Below are 13,708 nucleotides of genomic sequence, written 5' to 3'. Positions count from 1 at the left end.
TTCTAAAAGTCTCCATATTGTGACACTTTTTACTCTTTTTTTGTCTTTCCCATAAAGATTCTTTCAATAGTTTTTATTAAATTTTTCAATTAATAAAATCAGTAAAACAAAAGGTCACATGAAAGAGACAGAGGTAACAAAATGGTACAGACAATGGTGAGTCATGGACATCTCTTGGAGGAGACATGTCATTTTGGCTGCACAGTGAACACCATAACAACGAAGCCTGTAAGAAAGTCACACAAATGCACTTTTTCTTCAAATCCACCCCATTCAGAATTTTTTTTCCAACTTTCCAGTTCATTGTACAGAATAATTAATGGTAGCATCATGAACAAAAATTTGTTCCGCAAACATTAAGACCTCATATGGCTCTGAGACCAGAAAAATAAAAAAAGTTTTGTGGGTTTGGAAGGGAGAAAAAGTGAAAAACGAAAATCTAAAAATGCCTGCAGTGGGAAGGGGTTAATAATTTGAGAAGTTGTATTATGCTTTAACTCAACTCTTTGTCTAAAGTTTCACTTTCTTTAATACCTTCCTACTGCACAGTAATATTTTAACATCAGTCTCAACACACTCTCATTTTTTGTAGATCTGTTAGACTAAAGGCATCTTCGGGGCGTAAATGGAAATATCCCTTGCTAAAGCCAAATTATGAAGCAAAGCACAGCCAGGGTCTGTTTGTTGTGGGAACAGCCAGTCATGGTATTGACTTTCGGAAGTCTGCAGGTGGATTTATTCATGGATTCCGATACACAGGTAAAATAAACTTTTATAACCCTTTATAACATAACCCTTTCACAGCACATCGGCGACATTTTTACATTTTCATTTTTCTTTCATATGAGGGCATAATGTTTGCTGTAGAAATTGTTCTTTATAATGGTACCATTTATTATTTTGTACAATATTTTGGGAAGCTGGAAAAAAAAATCAGAATAGGTCAAAATTGGAGAAAAAGTGCATTTTTAAGGGCTTTTGTTTTTACAGCATTCATTCTCAAACTGAAACCCCCCTTTAACTCCTCAGTTCAATAATATAACTGTGAAAAAGAAAAAAAGTAATAATACATAGGGAACTCTCCAAGAAGTAGCTGTGAAAAAAAGTGTAGTACCGTGTATACTCGAGTATAAGCTGACCCGAATATAAGCCGAGGCCCCTAATTTTACCACAAAAAAATTGGGAAAACTTATTATAGTTATTGAGTATAAGGCTAGGGTGGGAGGGGAATGCAGCAGCTACTGGAAAATTTCAAAAATTAAATTAGATACCAATAAAATTTCATTAACTGAGACATCATGGTCATGTGCATTACAGCTTAGTAACTCCATGTGCTTCATAGTAATAGCAGTTAACCCCATCATCTCTCACATTAACCCCCTGAGTGCCTCAGATAAGGGTTACTGATATGTGAGAGACATGGAGGTAATAATTATTACATTAAACATTATCAAGGTAATTTATTATTACCTCCATATGTCTCACATATTAGTAACCCTGCATAAATTAAGTGAAGGGGGAGTGTCCTATATCATTACTGTAGAAACCACTGAAGAACACTCCCCTTTCACTTAATTTATGCAGGTCCTTGCAGTCCTGTGCCACGTGACTCGAGTATAAGCCGAGAGGGGCTTTTTTAGCATAAAAATTGTGCTGAAAAAGTCAGCTTAAACTCGAGTATATACGGTACTTTACTTACCCTGTGCAATGTTTCTACTCTGACCACTACAGCATTTTTCAAGCAATAAAGTGATGCATATATTGAATTTATATAATCCAATACATAATAATTGTGACATAATTGACAAGTTGATCCAGGGGTCTATTCTGATTGCCAGATTTAGAATTAGAAGGAATTCTATTTTCTGACATTTAGCAATTGTCATCAGCCTTGTGGGTTTAGCCTACACTATAGGTTATAGGTTGGACTTGTGACTTTGTTCAGCTTCATCTTTTATGTGACTATACTTGACAATCAATAAAAATATGTACAATATTCAAATTCATTTTCATTTTCTGTCTTTCCAGCTCCCAACAGCAGAAAGCTGAAATAGAGAAAATACAAATTAATACAATTTACCCTGTAGCATTATTTGGGACTCAGTATGGATGTACTGAATGCTGTTAACTATTATGGCCTTTCCTTCCACCTTGCAATATAATATGTATGTTCAGCTGTTTTCCACTACCAATATGACCACCACAGGTTCTATTATGTCACTTCCTCAAGTAAGATGGTAATAAACCATTCTTACCTGCTCTCTGGGATGTCTTTTTGTCCAAACAGCCGGCTTCTTGCTTCTGCAGCTGTATAACTCTGCAAGGACATACAGATGTTTCCTTGCAGAGTAGGAAGCAGAGCACCTGGACATATATATGTCAGTCAATGGGTTAATCTGCTTAAGGTGTAGCTGTACTGTTTTGCACTTTATTCATTAGCTCATTGATATTTTATCGTATTTAGTGTGCCTTATATATAAAGCAACTATAAGGTTCACAGCTGTGACAGGCCCCACAGCTCTCCCTCACTATACCACAACTGAATGATTTTTTTGGATTGCCTTTTTGATTTCCTTTAATCACCTGCAGTCTGTCTTATAATTTTTTGACCCCCTGCCATCCAGTGAGCTAGAATGAAAATATTTATGATACAGAGTCTTCCACTGTCAGAAAGAAGAAAGTTAAACCCTGAAAAAATAGCATTTAGTCAGCAGCATGTAATCAAGGAGGTAATCTGTAGGGGAGGATGTAGCAAAAAGAGGCATGATTAGTACTTGGGGTGCACTGACAGGAGGTGAGGATGATAGAAAACTTGTGTGCGCAGAGTCTTCATGGTGTTTTGGGCCCAGATACAGAAGGTTACCAGAAGAATCTGGTAACTAGAATATGCTAAAGAAAACCAGCTTGCACATTCCAGTATTGGCGATAATATAACACAGACCACAGACATAGCAGGTAATGGCAAATAATCAATATTGTATTTGCGGGAGTCAGACACCCAGAACCTCAGCTGATCACCAGTACCCAGAGTGGATCTCAGTTTTGTTTACATGTCTGAAATCTATAGGACAGTTCTGCAATACCTAAATTCCTCGCTACAGCGAGTGAGCAGTGTTGCTTATGGTATATAAACAGTAATGAGAGCCACGCTCTTTGGGTACTGGTGATCTGCGGGATCCCATGTGTCTGATATTCGCTGATATAATGTTGATGGCCTATCCTAATGTCCATCAATGTTAGAAATTGTATAATACCTTTAATTTTGTAGTTTGAAGAATACTAGCATTTTATTATTGAAATTCTTAATTTGCACACCTGTGTAAATCTGTTGCATAGTATTTATATATGCATAATGTTTAGTCTGATCCATCTTCAACCTAGCCGTATAAAATTATAAATTGGAAAGGGAAATATACCCTTACCTGACTATATTTACTGCATGTAGACAAAATGTTTTAGGTTTTTTTGTTTTGTTTTTTTTAAAGCTCGATCTGTATATCGCATGATGGAGAACCGCTACCACAACATTCCCTGGCCATCAACTCATTATCCAATCTACCAACTTTTAAATGTATTACTGAGACGTATGAATGAAGCATCAGGCCTTTACCAGATGTTTGAAGTCCTGGTTGATGTGGTTCTTCTTGGATCGTAAGTCCTTGTCGTACTCTCAAAATAGATAAAACTGATAAGACCATACTTGTCTTTTGTCTGTATTCGCAGACTACACTCTGCCCAAGTGTGTACTGTTTTCCTGATTACAAGCCCTTAGGCGTTCAGTAATCCATTCGGGGAGTCTGCATGGGGACACCCCAAACGCATTGGCAAGTGGTGAGCTTATGAAAGCACACGGACCCCATAGACTATAATGGGGTCCATGTGCTTTCTGTGCGGTGTCCACACGGAATATGCGGACAGAAAAGTAATTCTTGAGCTACTTTCCTGTCCGTATGACTTGTGTGGGTACCGCGTGTAAAGCACATGGGCTTCATTATAGTCTATAGGGTCTGTGTGCTTTCCCTGTTCACCTCTTGTCAATGCATTCGGTAGTCCGTTCGGGAAGTCCCCATGCGGACTCACCAAATGGTTTACCGAACGCAGATGTGAACCAGGCCTCAGACTTCTTGTCTCTTTGCAGTGTTTGAAGCCTATTTTTTGTATACAAATTCCGGCTATGGAATAAATTCTGGGTTTCACGAAAATATCAAAATGGTATCCACAGTGGAGCGTTATTAAGCATGTATAAAAGTTGAGGCATTCATACCATCTTGACTAGGTTACCAGTTCCAATAAGGGTAGTTTTCACAAAGTATGTTGTTATGTTTGAGATACAAGGCCAAATAACAGCAAAAGTAGAAAGTGGCTGATAACAGCGAGTAGAACAAGCTATTTAAAAGCAGCAGCACAATGAGATAGACAGACCCCCAAACACCTTCACCAATGCCAGCTGCAAGACCACATGAGCATCCAAATTATCACCACCAGAAATTGTACAGGAAATAAACACTCCACAAACTGAAATCAAACCAGAACCTCAACTAACACTGCAGATCAGAAACAGGAAAATAATCGTCCAGGCAAAGAGTCAAAATCAGGAGAAGTTGTTAGAGACAAAATCAGGAGACAAAAGCGATATCCAGTAGAAAGCCAAGGGTTAAATCTGAATGGGAACGTCAATGGCAGAATCAACAGGCAAACAAATAGCCAGAAAACAAGCCAAGGGTGACAAAAGCAATCCAATACACACAATCAGGTTCAGAGCCAAACTAGAGAACTAAATTAGCATGCAACCCGAATCAGGAGGGAGGAGTCTTATATAAGCCTCCTCAGCTGCTAATTGGACAAGCACAGGCAACTTTTGAAACTAAATCCAATAACCAAAAAACTAAGTATATTGATAACAGCTCACCATTACGCAGTTCAAGGTGCACGATTCTTGCTTTCGGACTTGGGAAAGCTGAGACCATTCACATCCATGTTACTTAAGTGAAAATCCGCATCTCTTGACTGTTGCTTAAAATTTAACTTTTAATTCATAGTTTAAAACATCACAAAAACATAAAGCGTGAAAAGTTGGGAAAGTACAAAAAGGAAAAAGTGAAATAAAAACCGCAGTCACTGCATTAGTAGCTTACGCGTTGCAGGACTCGTGTGTCCCTTACTCATAGCTCTTTCGATCTGCCAATCTATTTAAAATTGGGTATCACTTATATTTGGGGATAATATAATCATATGTAGAGGGCTATGATCCAAAGGGGAGCAGCACAGACTTACCCCAATTAAATTGTATCCCAAATTTATCTTGAAACTTAGAAATAGCAGTCATAATTGCGGGTATGTAGCATTCCAAATCAGACACATATAGCACCATATTGTCTGCATATAAGGAAATACATTTCTCCCCATCTCCACATGTGAAACCAACAGTATCAGGAGAACTACAAATTAAGCAAGTGAGGGACTCCACAATAAGTGTGAATAGGAGACAGGCAGGGAACATCCCTGCCTAGCCCTCTATCCCAAAGCAAACAGAATAGACATACCTCAGTTTACCTGTATTCACATGTAGGGTACTATGGTAGTCAGAAGAACTTGCATAATAAATTGTGTAATACATTGTTTTCTTTAACCCATTGTGAATCTGTAAATACTAGCTTTAAATAAAAATATTAGTAAAAGAAAATGAATTGTGTAAATTTTACCTCCATTGTGTCTTAATTCCTGTTGAACACTTATAGGGTTCAAGTCAAACAGCAATTTTTTACATTTTCAAGAATATTTCCAAAATGGACTAATTCAAAGTATCTTAATCGTTGGTATATGTATCTATGTATATGTATCTATGTATATGTATCCTTTGTATATGTTGTTTTGACTTATTTAAGAGGTGCAGTTTTGAAAAAATGGGGTGATTTATGGGTATTTCTAGTAGAGAGACCTTTCAAAACCCCTCCAGAACTGAATTAGTCCATTTTGGAAATGTTTTTGAAAATGTAAAAAATTGCTGTTTGACTTGTTGCCTAGTCTTAGTAAACACGATGGACAACAAATTAGGTAATCTGTTGTACTTTTCACCTACTCTAGACCCTTTTCTGTCTTTTCAAAAAGTCAGCTCTGCCAAGTCTTAGATGTCCATTATGAATCAAGAACCTGGAGCCTACGTGTAACTAAAAAAATAAACCGCTGATAGTACATGACTGAACATCTATATTGTGGTTCTGGGTTTTTACCATTCTTGTGATTTATTTGTAGAGTACCATTAATTCCATGGTGCTGTACATTTGAGGGTTTACATACAATACACAATATACACAAAACAAGTACAATACTAACATTGATCAACTGGAATAGTGGGACATAGGGCTCTACTCGCAAGAGCTTACAGTCTGAGGGAAAGGGGATAGAGACAGTAGGTCAGAGTAGAATGTGTTCAGATGGTGGTGTGGTGGCAGTACTGTTATTGAAGGTTGTAGGCCTTCCTGATTAGGGGAATCTTCAAGGTCTTTTTGAAACTTATGTGTCATGGTAGTGAGTTCCAAAGTATGGTGGTTGCACAGAGAAATCTTGGAGACAGTTGTGTGAATAGCGGATAATAGCAGAGCGGAGTAGGAGGTCTTTAACCCCTTCAGGACCGGGCCTAAAAGTCCCTTAAGGACCAGGCCTAATTTTTCAAAACTGACGTGTCACTTTATATGGTAATAACTTTGAGACCCTTTAATTTACACAAGTGATTTTGAAATTGTTTATCTATAAAAAAAAATAATTTGGAAATTTGATAGAAATTTCAAAAAAATTGTAATTTTCAAAACGTGAAATGCTCTGGCTTTCAAACAGATAGTCATATTAACCAAATACATGAATAAATATTATCTACCATATCTCTGCTTTATATTGGCATCATCTTTTGATTGTCTTTTAATTTGTTTTGGACATTACAAGGCTTACACGTGTAACAGCAATTTTCTAGATTTACAAGAAAATTCCCCAAACTAATTTTTTAGGGACCCCTTCAGTTCTGACGGAGATGATAAAGGCCTATATATTAGAAACCCCCCCATTAAAAAATCACCCCATTTTCAAAACTAAACTCCTAAAATAATGCAAAACAGAATTTGGGAAGTTTATTAACCCTTTAAGATTTCACAGGAATTTAAAAAAAAAATGGAGGTGAAATTTAGACATTTAATTTTTGTTCACTAACACATTCACAAAGGGTTAAAGGAGAAAATACATCTGGCAGTTTGTCATGCAATTTCTCCCGGACACAGAAATACCCCACATGTGGGTGTAAATTGATGTTTGGGCACATGGCAGCGCATGGAAGAGAAGGAACGACACTGGGAGTATGACAAATAGATTGTGCTGGAATATTTTTCCGGTGCCATGTCTCATTTGTAGAGCTCCTAAAGTAATAAAACAATGAGCAGAATTTGGGGGGCTTTATACTAGCCTCTGCCCGCGACTTCGTCTGCGTGTTGTTGTTATTAGTAGGATTATTTAAAAAAAAAAAAAACAACAACTTTTTTTTAAAATTTGTCCTAGAAGGACACTAGAACTAGCGATTAATAGAGATAATCGCTGGTTCTATACTATAGACTTGCAATACACTTGTATTGCAGTCTATAGAGGAAGTTAGCTTATGCAGACGCATGACTGCAAATTCTAGATGCCAGAAACCCCCAATCTCACCGCAGGGGGTGCAAGATGACAGAACCCTTTGGATGCAGTGGACATGTTTGACCGCTGCATCCCAAGGGTTAAAAAAACCATTGGAGCTCAGCTTTAGGTGGAGGAATTGATTGGTTGAGCTCTGATATGTGTGAGGGGGGTAAAGTAATACCATGTTTCCCCCGAAAATAAGACATTGTCTTATATCAAATTTTGGTCCTAAAGATATGCTATCTCTTATTTTTCCTGTCCCCCCCCCCCCCAATCCCTGCTAAATATTATGTCATGACCTGATTGCGTGCGTGTGTTGGTGTATGTTTCTGTCGGGGATTCGATCCGGGCTTCTGTGATCTGCTGGTGGGTTCCCTACCATTGAGCCATCAGTGTGTACATGGTGTTCTGGTCTTCTGAACACACTTGGGGTTATAAGTGTAACCTCAGGTGTTATGTATTGCCATTATCCTATGGAAGGAGGCTGGGGCCTTTATTAGGCAGAGAGCTGTCTCCACCAGTTGCTGGTTTTCATGGTTCCAACTTAGAATTCTTGGCCTTAGGAGGAGGAGGAGTGTTTTGTTTGTGCTTACAGACTAGAAAGGAGTTTGAGTGTTGTTTGTGTGTGAGTTTGTTTTTCTCTCCACACTTCTACTCTGCCCTGCCCTTCACGTCTGTTTGTTTGGCACTGTCTGGTTGTTTGAGGTGGGTTCCAGTTTATTTTACCCCAGTCTCGTGTTTACCCTTTCCTCACCTCTCCACTGTCCCTCTCCTCATTCCTCTTGTTTTGTACTTTGTTGTGCTGCGTGTCAGTTGTCCAGCACCTCCCGTCCTGTTTGTTTGTCCGCAGCTGCACCTTTATTTCTGCAGGGGTCACCACCCTAGAATCCCCAGTCCCTAGCTTCTTGCAGCTCTTGCCCTGTCTGTCTGTCAGGTCTTCGTGCTAGAGAGCCAGGAGTCGTCGGCGCCAAGGTTAGCTTGGAGACAGCTGACCACCACCCGTAGGCAGGGCCTAGCTAGCCACCGTAGTGCCAGGGATAGTCTCCTTCCCCTGTCTCCTTAGCGGTGCAATCTGCAGCCTGGAATCTGTGTCTGGACTCTGACACGAACGTGACACATTAGCGTTATTTGATTAAATAATCAAGTTCTTACCAGTGAAGTACGTTTGCTGTGCAAAGAACAATACCGTATGGAGAAAAGCATTGCAGCCGGCTCAACGTTTTGCATGGAGTTTCGTGTGTGCTGCTGCGCTACGCTGAGATGTGCTTGCTGCGCAAAGACTGTATGAAGAAGAACATTGCAGCCGCTGCTGTGATACATTGTATCCACTGTTCCTGCTGTTGTGGGATGAGCTGGGAGCTTAGTGTATGCACAGTGGGCATCTCCCAGCTCATCCTACAGCAGCAGGAACAGTGGATACAACGTATCACAGCAGCGTCAGCAGCCAGCATACCTGTGCACACGGAACATTGCGCACAGTGTTCAGCCGACTGCAATGTTTTTCTTCATACAATCTTTGCGCAGAAAGCACATCTCATGGGTAAGAACTTGTTTATTTAATCAATGTTTAGTGGGGGAAGGGCAGGAGGGTTTTCAATAGGTCTTATTATTGGGAGATGTCTTACTTTGGGGGTGTCTTATATTAGGCAGTTCAACAAAACCTCTGCTATGGCTTACTTTTGGGGGATGACTTATTTTCGAGGAAACATGGTAGTGGTATTATAGAAAGCCGTGTAGCATCTGTGTCCTAGAGCAAGGATATGTCAGAAAGTATGTGGATGTCAAGGCTAGAGAGGATGGATAGAGAGCAGAGTCAGGTGAAGATGAGGTCCTGTATGTGTCCCCCTATGTGAGTGACCGAGAAGGACCACTGAGAGAGACCAAAGGAGATGGTGAGGGATAGGAGTTTGGAAGCAGAAGGGTGGTTTGAGTCAAAAGGGTTGTTGAAATCAGTCATGATGTTAGTGGGGGTGTCAGTGGAGAGGAAGTGCATTAGCCAGGTGGGTGAATTGGTCAATGAAGGTGGTAGGTCGTCGTGGTCAGTATATAACAGCCACTTGGAAGTTGGAGAGTGAGTAAATGGGAAAGAGAGCAATTAAAAGGAAGGGAGGGTAATAACAGGTAGTGGGTGGATTAGGGTAAAGGAGAAGATATCAGACAGGAGAAGGCCAACACCTCCCCCACGTTTGTTGTTGAGTTGGGAAGTGTTGCTAGAACAGGTGACCACTATAGGAATGTGCAGCAGGAGAGGTGGTGTCTAACGGTATCAGCATGTTTCTGTGATACCAAGAAAAGAAAGTTTACAAGAAAGAAAAAAGGCATTGGGTGCAATCCAGTTTCTGTCAGGGAAGAACTGTGAACATATAGGCGCAATAACCATTATAATTTAAATTTGTTTAAAAAGCACAGCTCTCAATAGTAGGTAAAGCTTATTAGTGATAATAACCATCAGTTACTATATTAATAACTTTCCGTTTTCATTTAATCTTTTTAGAGATTCTACCACCTTTGAGTACCTAGAGGAAGTGCCAGCTGGAAGTATCCCCAATGTAGAAAAAAGCACTGGACGGAAGATATATAACACAGGAGTATTTATTTTAGTCATGGAGTATGGAAAGAATTTTTCTGGACCAGACAAAGATGTGTTCCACTATAATCGTGCTATTGGTGATGCAAAAGCTGCATGGCGTTCCAACTTCTTACATCCTGTCATTTACTATTATAAACAACTCCCATTAGGTATTTAAAATAAAAATTACATTTAAAGGGAATAAATTGGGGCAATGTTTACCTTTTAAAAGTTTTTAGTTCATACACAATTAATGCAGAAGCAAAACAAGGCCAGATATGCGAAGAGTATACCCAAAAAAAGAACAACCACATCTGAAAAAAATTCTTAAAAAAGTTTAAGAAATTTTATTTCATAATGCATAAAAAACATATAACATTACAAGGGGGAAGTGAAACGTAAAAGACATCCACAAAAATACCATATATCCGACCAATAAGACACAACTCCTCCAGGCATAATGTATCACAGTCAACTAGTGAGCATGGAATAATACAAAAGAAACTTGAATAATGGGGTATCGGCAACCTAAATAAATATACAATACCTAAGGTGTGCCGAGAAATGAAGAGGATTTAGTATATTCAGGGGAGAAAAAGAACCCCAGTAAAATCATGCACCATCAAGGCACAGCAAACGGTGTTGTTATAAACAATCCAAGATCACATATTACAATAATTAAAGCATACCTTTAGAAGGGGGAGAGAGTGTCACACACACCCAACGCACGTTTCACCTGTTAGAACAGGCTTCATCAGGGGTGGGATTATGGCCAGTAGCCTCAGGGGGAGGTGTTACCACTACTCCATACAATTGTGAGGTGTTTGGTCTTATATCTCATTAAGCCAGAAGGCATTTACCCATTGCTCCTTTTGTCTATGAGGGAGATAGATCTATGAGATGAAGAGGGCTTGAATATTAGGATGTGTCTATGATGTGTCTATGTAGTCAGTCTGACCACTTTGGGTTTTTTTAACCTATTTTTGTTAAAACAACACTATTTTATTGATACATTAATTAATAAAAGTGAAGTTTTAAACGTTTTCTTTATCTGGTAAGTCTTCCAAAAGGATCTTGTTTCCTGTCTGTGAGCCCTTAACACACAGTGAATAGCATACCGTAATTTATCTGCCTCCCCAAAAATAAAACAATTCATAGATTAATATATTATGTTTTTGCAAAATACAACTGCTGCAGTTTTTATTATGTTCATTTTCACTGCTGGAAGTCTGCTGTATTTGATTATAGTTTATTGAACATATTTTTTCCTATGTACAGAACAGCAAATGGAGTTGCGTCCACATGGTTGGCCTCTACCACGTCCGGACCACATTCACCATGTCGTGGAGGATTTTCTTACTGATTGGACTGGCCCTAACTCTCATATGCTCCCATTACGTCGCTTTCTTGAAAATTGTTTACAAAAAGACCTTAGAACTTTTTATGCAGGTAAGATTTCTGCATAATCCTTTGAATAATTTTAAATGTGTCTAGAATGCAACATTCAGGTAGAGGAAAGATTTTATTTTTTCTCTGTTCCTACCACATCCAGTTTAGAACTTCTTGAGAGAGCTAATTTTTCAAATCAACTTTCAAAGGGAAGAAGGGGCTTCAGTAAGGCAGATTTTTCTGGAATTCTTTTAGGCATCATGATACATATACAGAGACCCCAAGGTACCAGAATGGTAGAAATCCCCAATAAATGACCCCATTTTGGTAACTACGCTTTCAAGGAATTTATCAAGGGGTATAGTGAGCATTCTGACCTCTCAAGTCTTTCACAGAATTTATTAACCTTAAGCTGTGAAAACAAGAGAGTATATATATATATATATATTTTTTTTTTTACAATAAAATGTAATTAAATTATTCATTTTCCCAGGTGGTTTAAGAATAATAAGCACCTCCCAGATTCTATTAAAGAATATAGTGTGAATTTTGATCTCACATGTGTTCACAGAATTTATTGAAAGGAGTCTGTCAGCAATACATTTTTTTCAAATCCTTGTAGCAGTGACTCTACAGCAGAGGTGGGCAATTAATTTTCCCATGAGGCCGCATAAGAAATTGAAACTATTCTAGAGGGACATGCACGCTGTGGCAAATTTAGCTCCACCCACTTCTATGTTGACCGCCCATTCTCAATCATCTTTTCATGTGCCCCCACAAAGTATAATCCTCCTACAGTCATTATATGCCCCCACATTATAATGTTCCCTTCCAACTACCCCACTGTATTAAGTCCCTCTCCTGGGACTCGGGCAGCTGGAAGCAACAATTAAACCGTAGGGGTAGCTGGAGGGTGACATTAAACTGGGGGCAACTAGAGGCAGAAAGGTCCCCCTCCAGCTACCTGCACGGTTTAATGCCCCGCTCCTATTGTCCCCAGTTTAAAGTCCCCCCAATTTAAGTGCCCCCTTCATCTACCCCCAGTTTCATGTCCCCCCCTCCATCTCTCCCCCAGTTTCATGTCCCCCCTCCATCTCTGCCCCAGTATAACATTCCCCCTCCATATCTGCCCCCATTATGACATTCCCCTTCCATCTCTGCCTCTAGGTTACTGAGACACAGACAGACAGGCACACACACACACACACACACTCTCACACACACACTCTCCACCCTGTATGTCACATCCCCCCTCCCTCCCCTCTCAGTACCTTAGGACACACACTACATGTCTCTATCTTCTTGCACTGTCTTGCTGGCACTAAGACACACCTCCCTAGACACGCCTCCCTAGTCAAGCTATGCGGGCCGGACTGAATCAGTCGGGGCTGAATATGGCTCCCAGGGCGTACATTGCCCAGGTCTGCTCTACAGCTTAATTGTAACTATAGTCTCTAACCCCCCAGTCTCGTGGTATTCTGCCAAGGCCTGCAGCATGCAAGATCCAAACAAGGTTTGACCCTTGAAAAAAAGGAATAAAAAAAAAGAAGAGGAAAAAGAATATATATATATATATATATATATATATATATATATATATATATATATATATATATATAAATTTCTATTTGTGGGCAGGTTACCTGTTGGCACTATTCTTTTATTTTGATATTATTGGGGGGGGGGGGGGGGGGTTGTTCTTCCACCCCCTTTTACTATGTTTGGTTATTGGGATGGGGTTTGCCTTATGGGAGTGTTTATTATATCTCCATTCTTTTGTATCACTCCCTTTGCCGTCTTTTCACTGTCGAATATACTACTACATTTAGTGACATGCCCGTTTCAATTTACCATCTTGTATTTCGACTGGCGTCAAATTGGTTAAGTGCTTTTACAGGAGTTCATACTACACTGTGTTATACCATGTTGCAACTCTGTATGCTATGTGTGGGCGGGTTTTCACCACTACTGTTCTATTATTGTTCTTTGTATTTGCATTATCAAGGGTGTGTCTAGATTACTCCACCCCTTGCCTTTTTTAATTGGTTTTGTGGAAGGGGGCTGCTCTATAGGAATATTCATTAAACTTCC

General features: G+C 39.4%; 1 protein-coding gene and 1 long non-coding RNA gene across 2 annotated transcripts in view; one reads left to right on the top strand and one right to left on the bottom strand.

The window, feature by feature from the left end:
* LOC142218189 (uncharacterized) overlaps positions 1 to 13,708 on the bottom strand; it is a 136,361-nt gene that overhangs the window by 83,845 nt on the left and 38,808 nt on the right. The window lies entirely within an intron of this gene.
* The window catches only part of FOXRED2 (FAD dependent oxidoreductase domain containing 2), a 47,729-nt gene that overhangs the window by 32,878 nt on the left and 1,143 nt on the right, over positions 1 to 13,708 (top strand). Inside the window, exons 5-8 of the mRNA XM_075286701.1 lie at positions 593 to 759; positions 3,486 to 3,651; positions 10,154 to 10,398; positions 11,507 to 11,677. Coding sequence (XP_075142802.1) covers positions 593 to 759; positions 3,486 to 3,651; positions 10,154 to 10,398; positions 11,507 to 11,677 — 749 coding nt within the window. The remainder of the gene's footprint in view (positions 1 to 592; positions 760 to 3,485; positions 3,652 to 10,153; positions 10,399 to 11,506; positions 11,678 to 13,708) is intronic.

This window comes from Leptodactylus fuscus, chromosome 9, assembly GCF_031893055.1.
Source record: "Leptodactylus fuscus isolate aLepFus1 chromosome 9, aLepFus1.hap2, whole genome shotgun sequence".
In the NCBI taxonomy this organism is placed as follows: domain Eukaryota; kingdom Metazoa; phylum Chordata; class Amphibia; order Anura; family Leptodactylidae; genus Leptodactylus; species Leptodactylus fuscus.
Note: the sequence above shows the minus strand (reverse complement) of the source record. Positions and strands in the feature narration are given on the sequence as shown.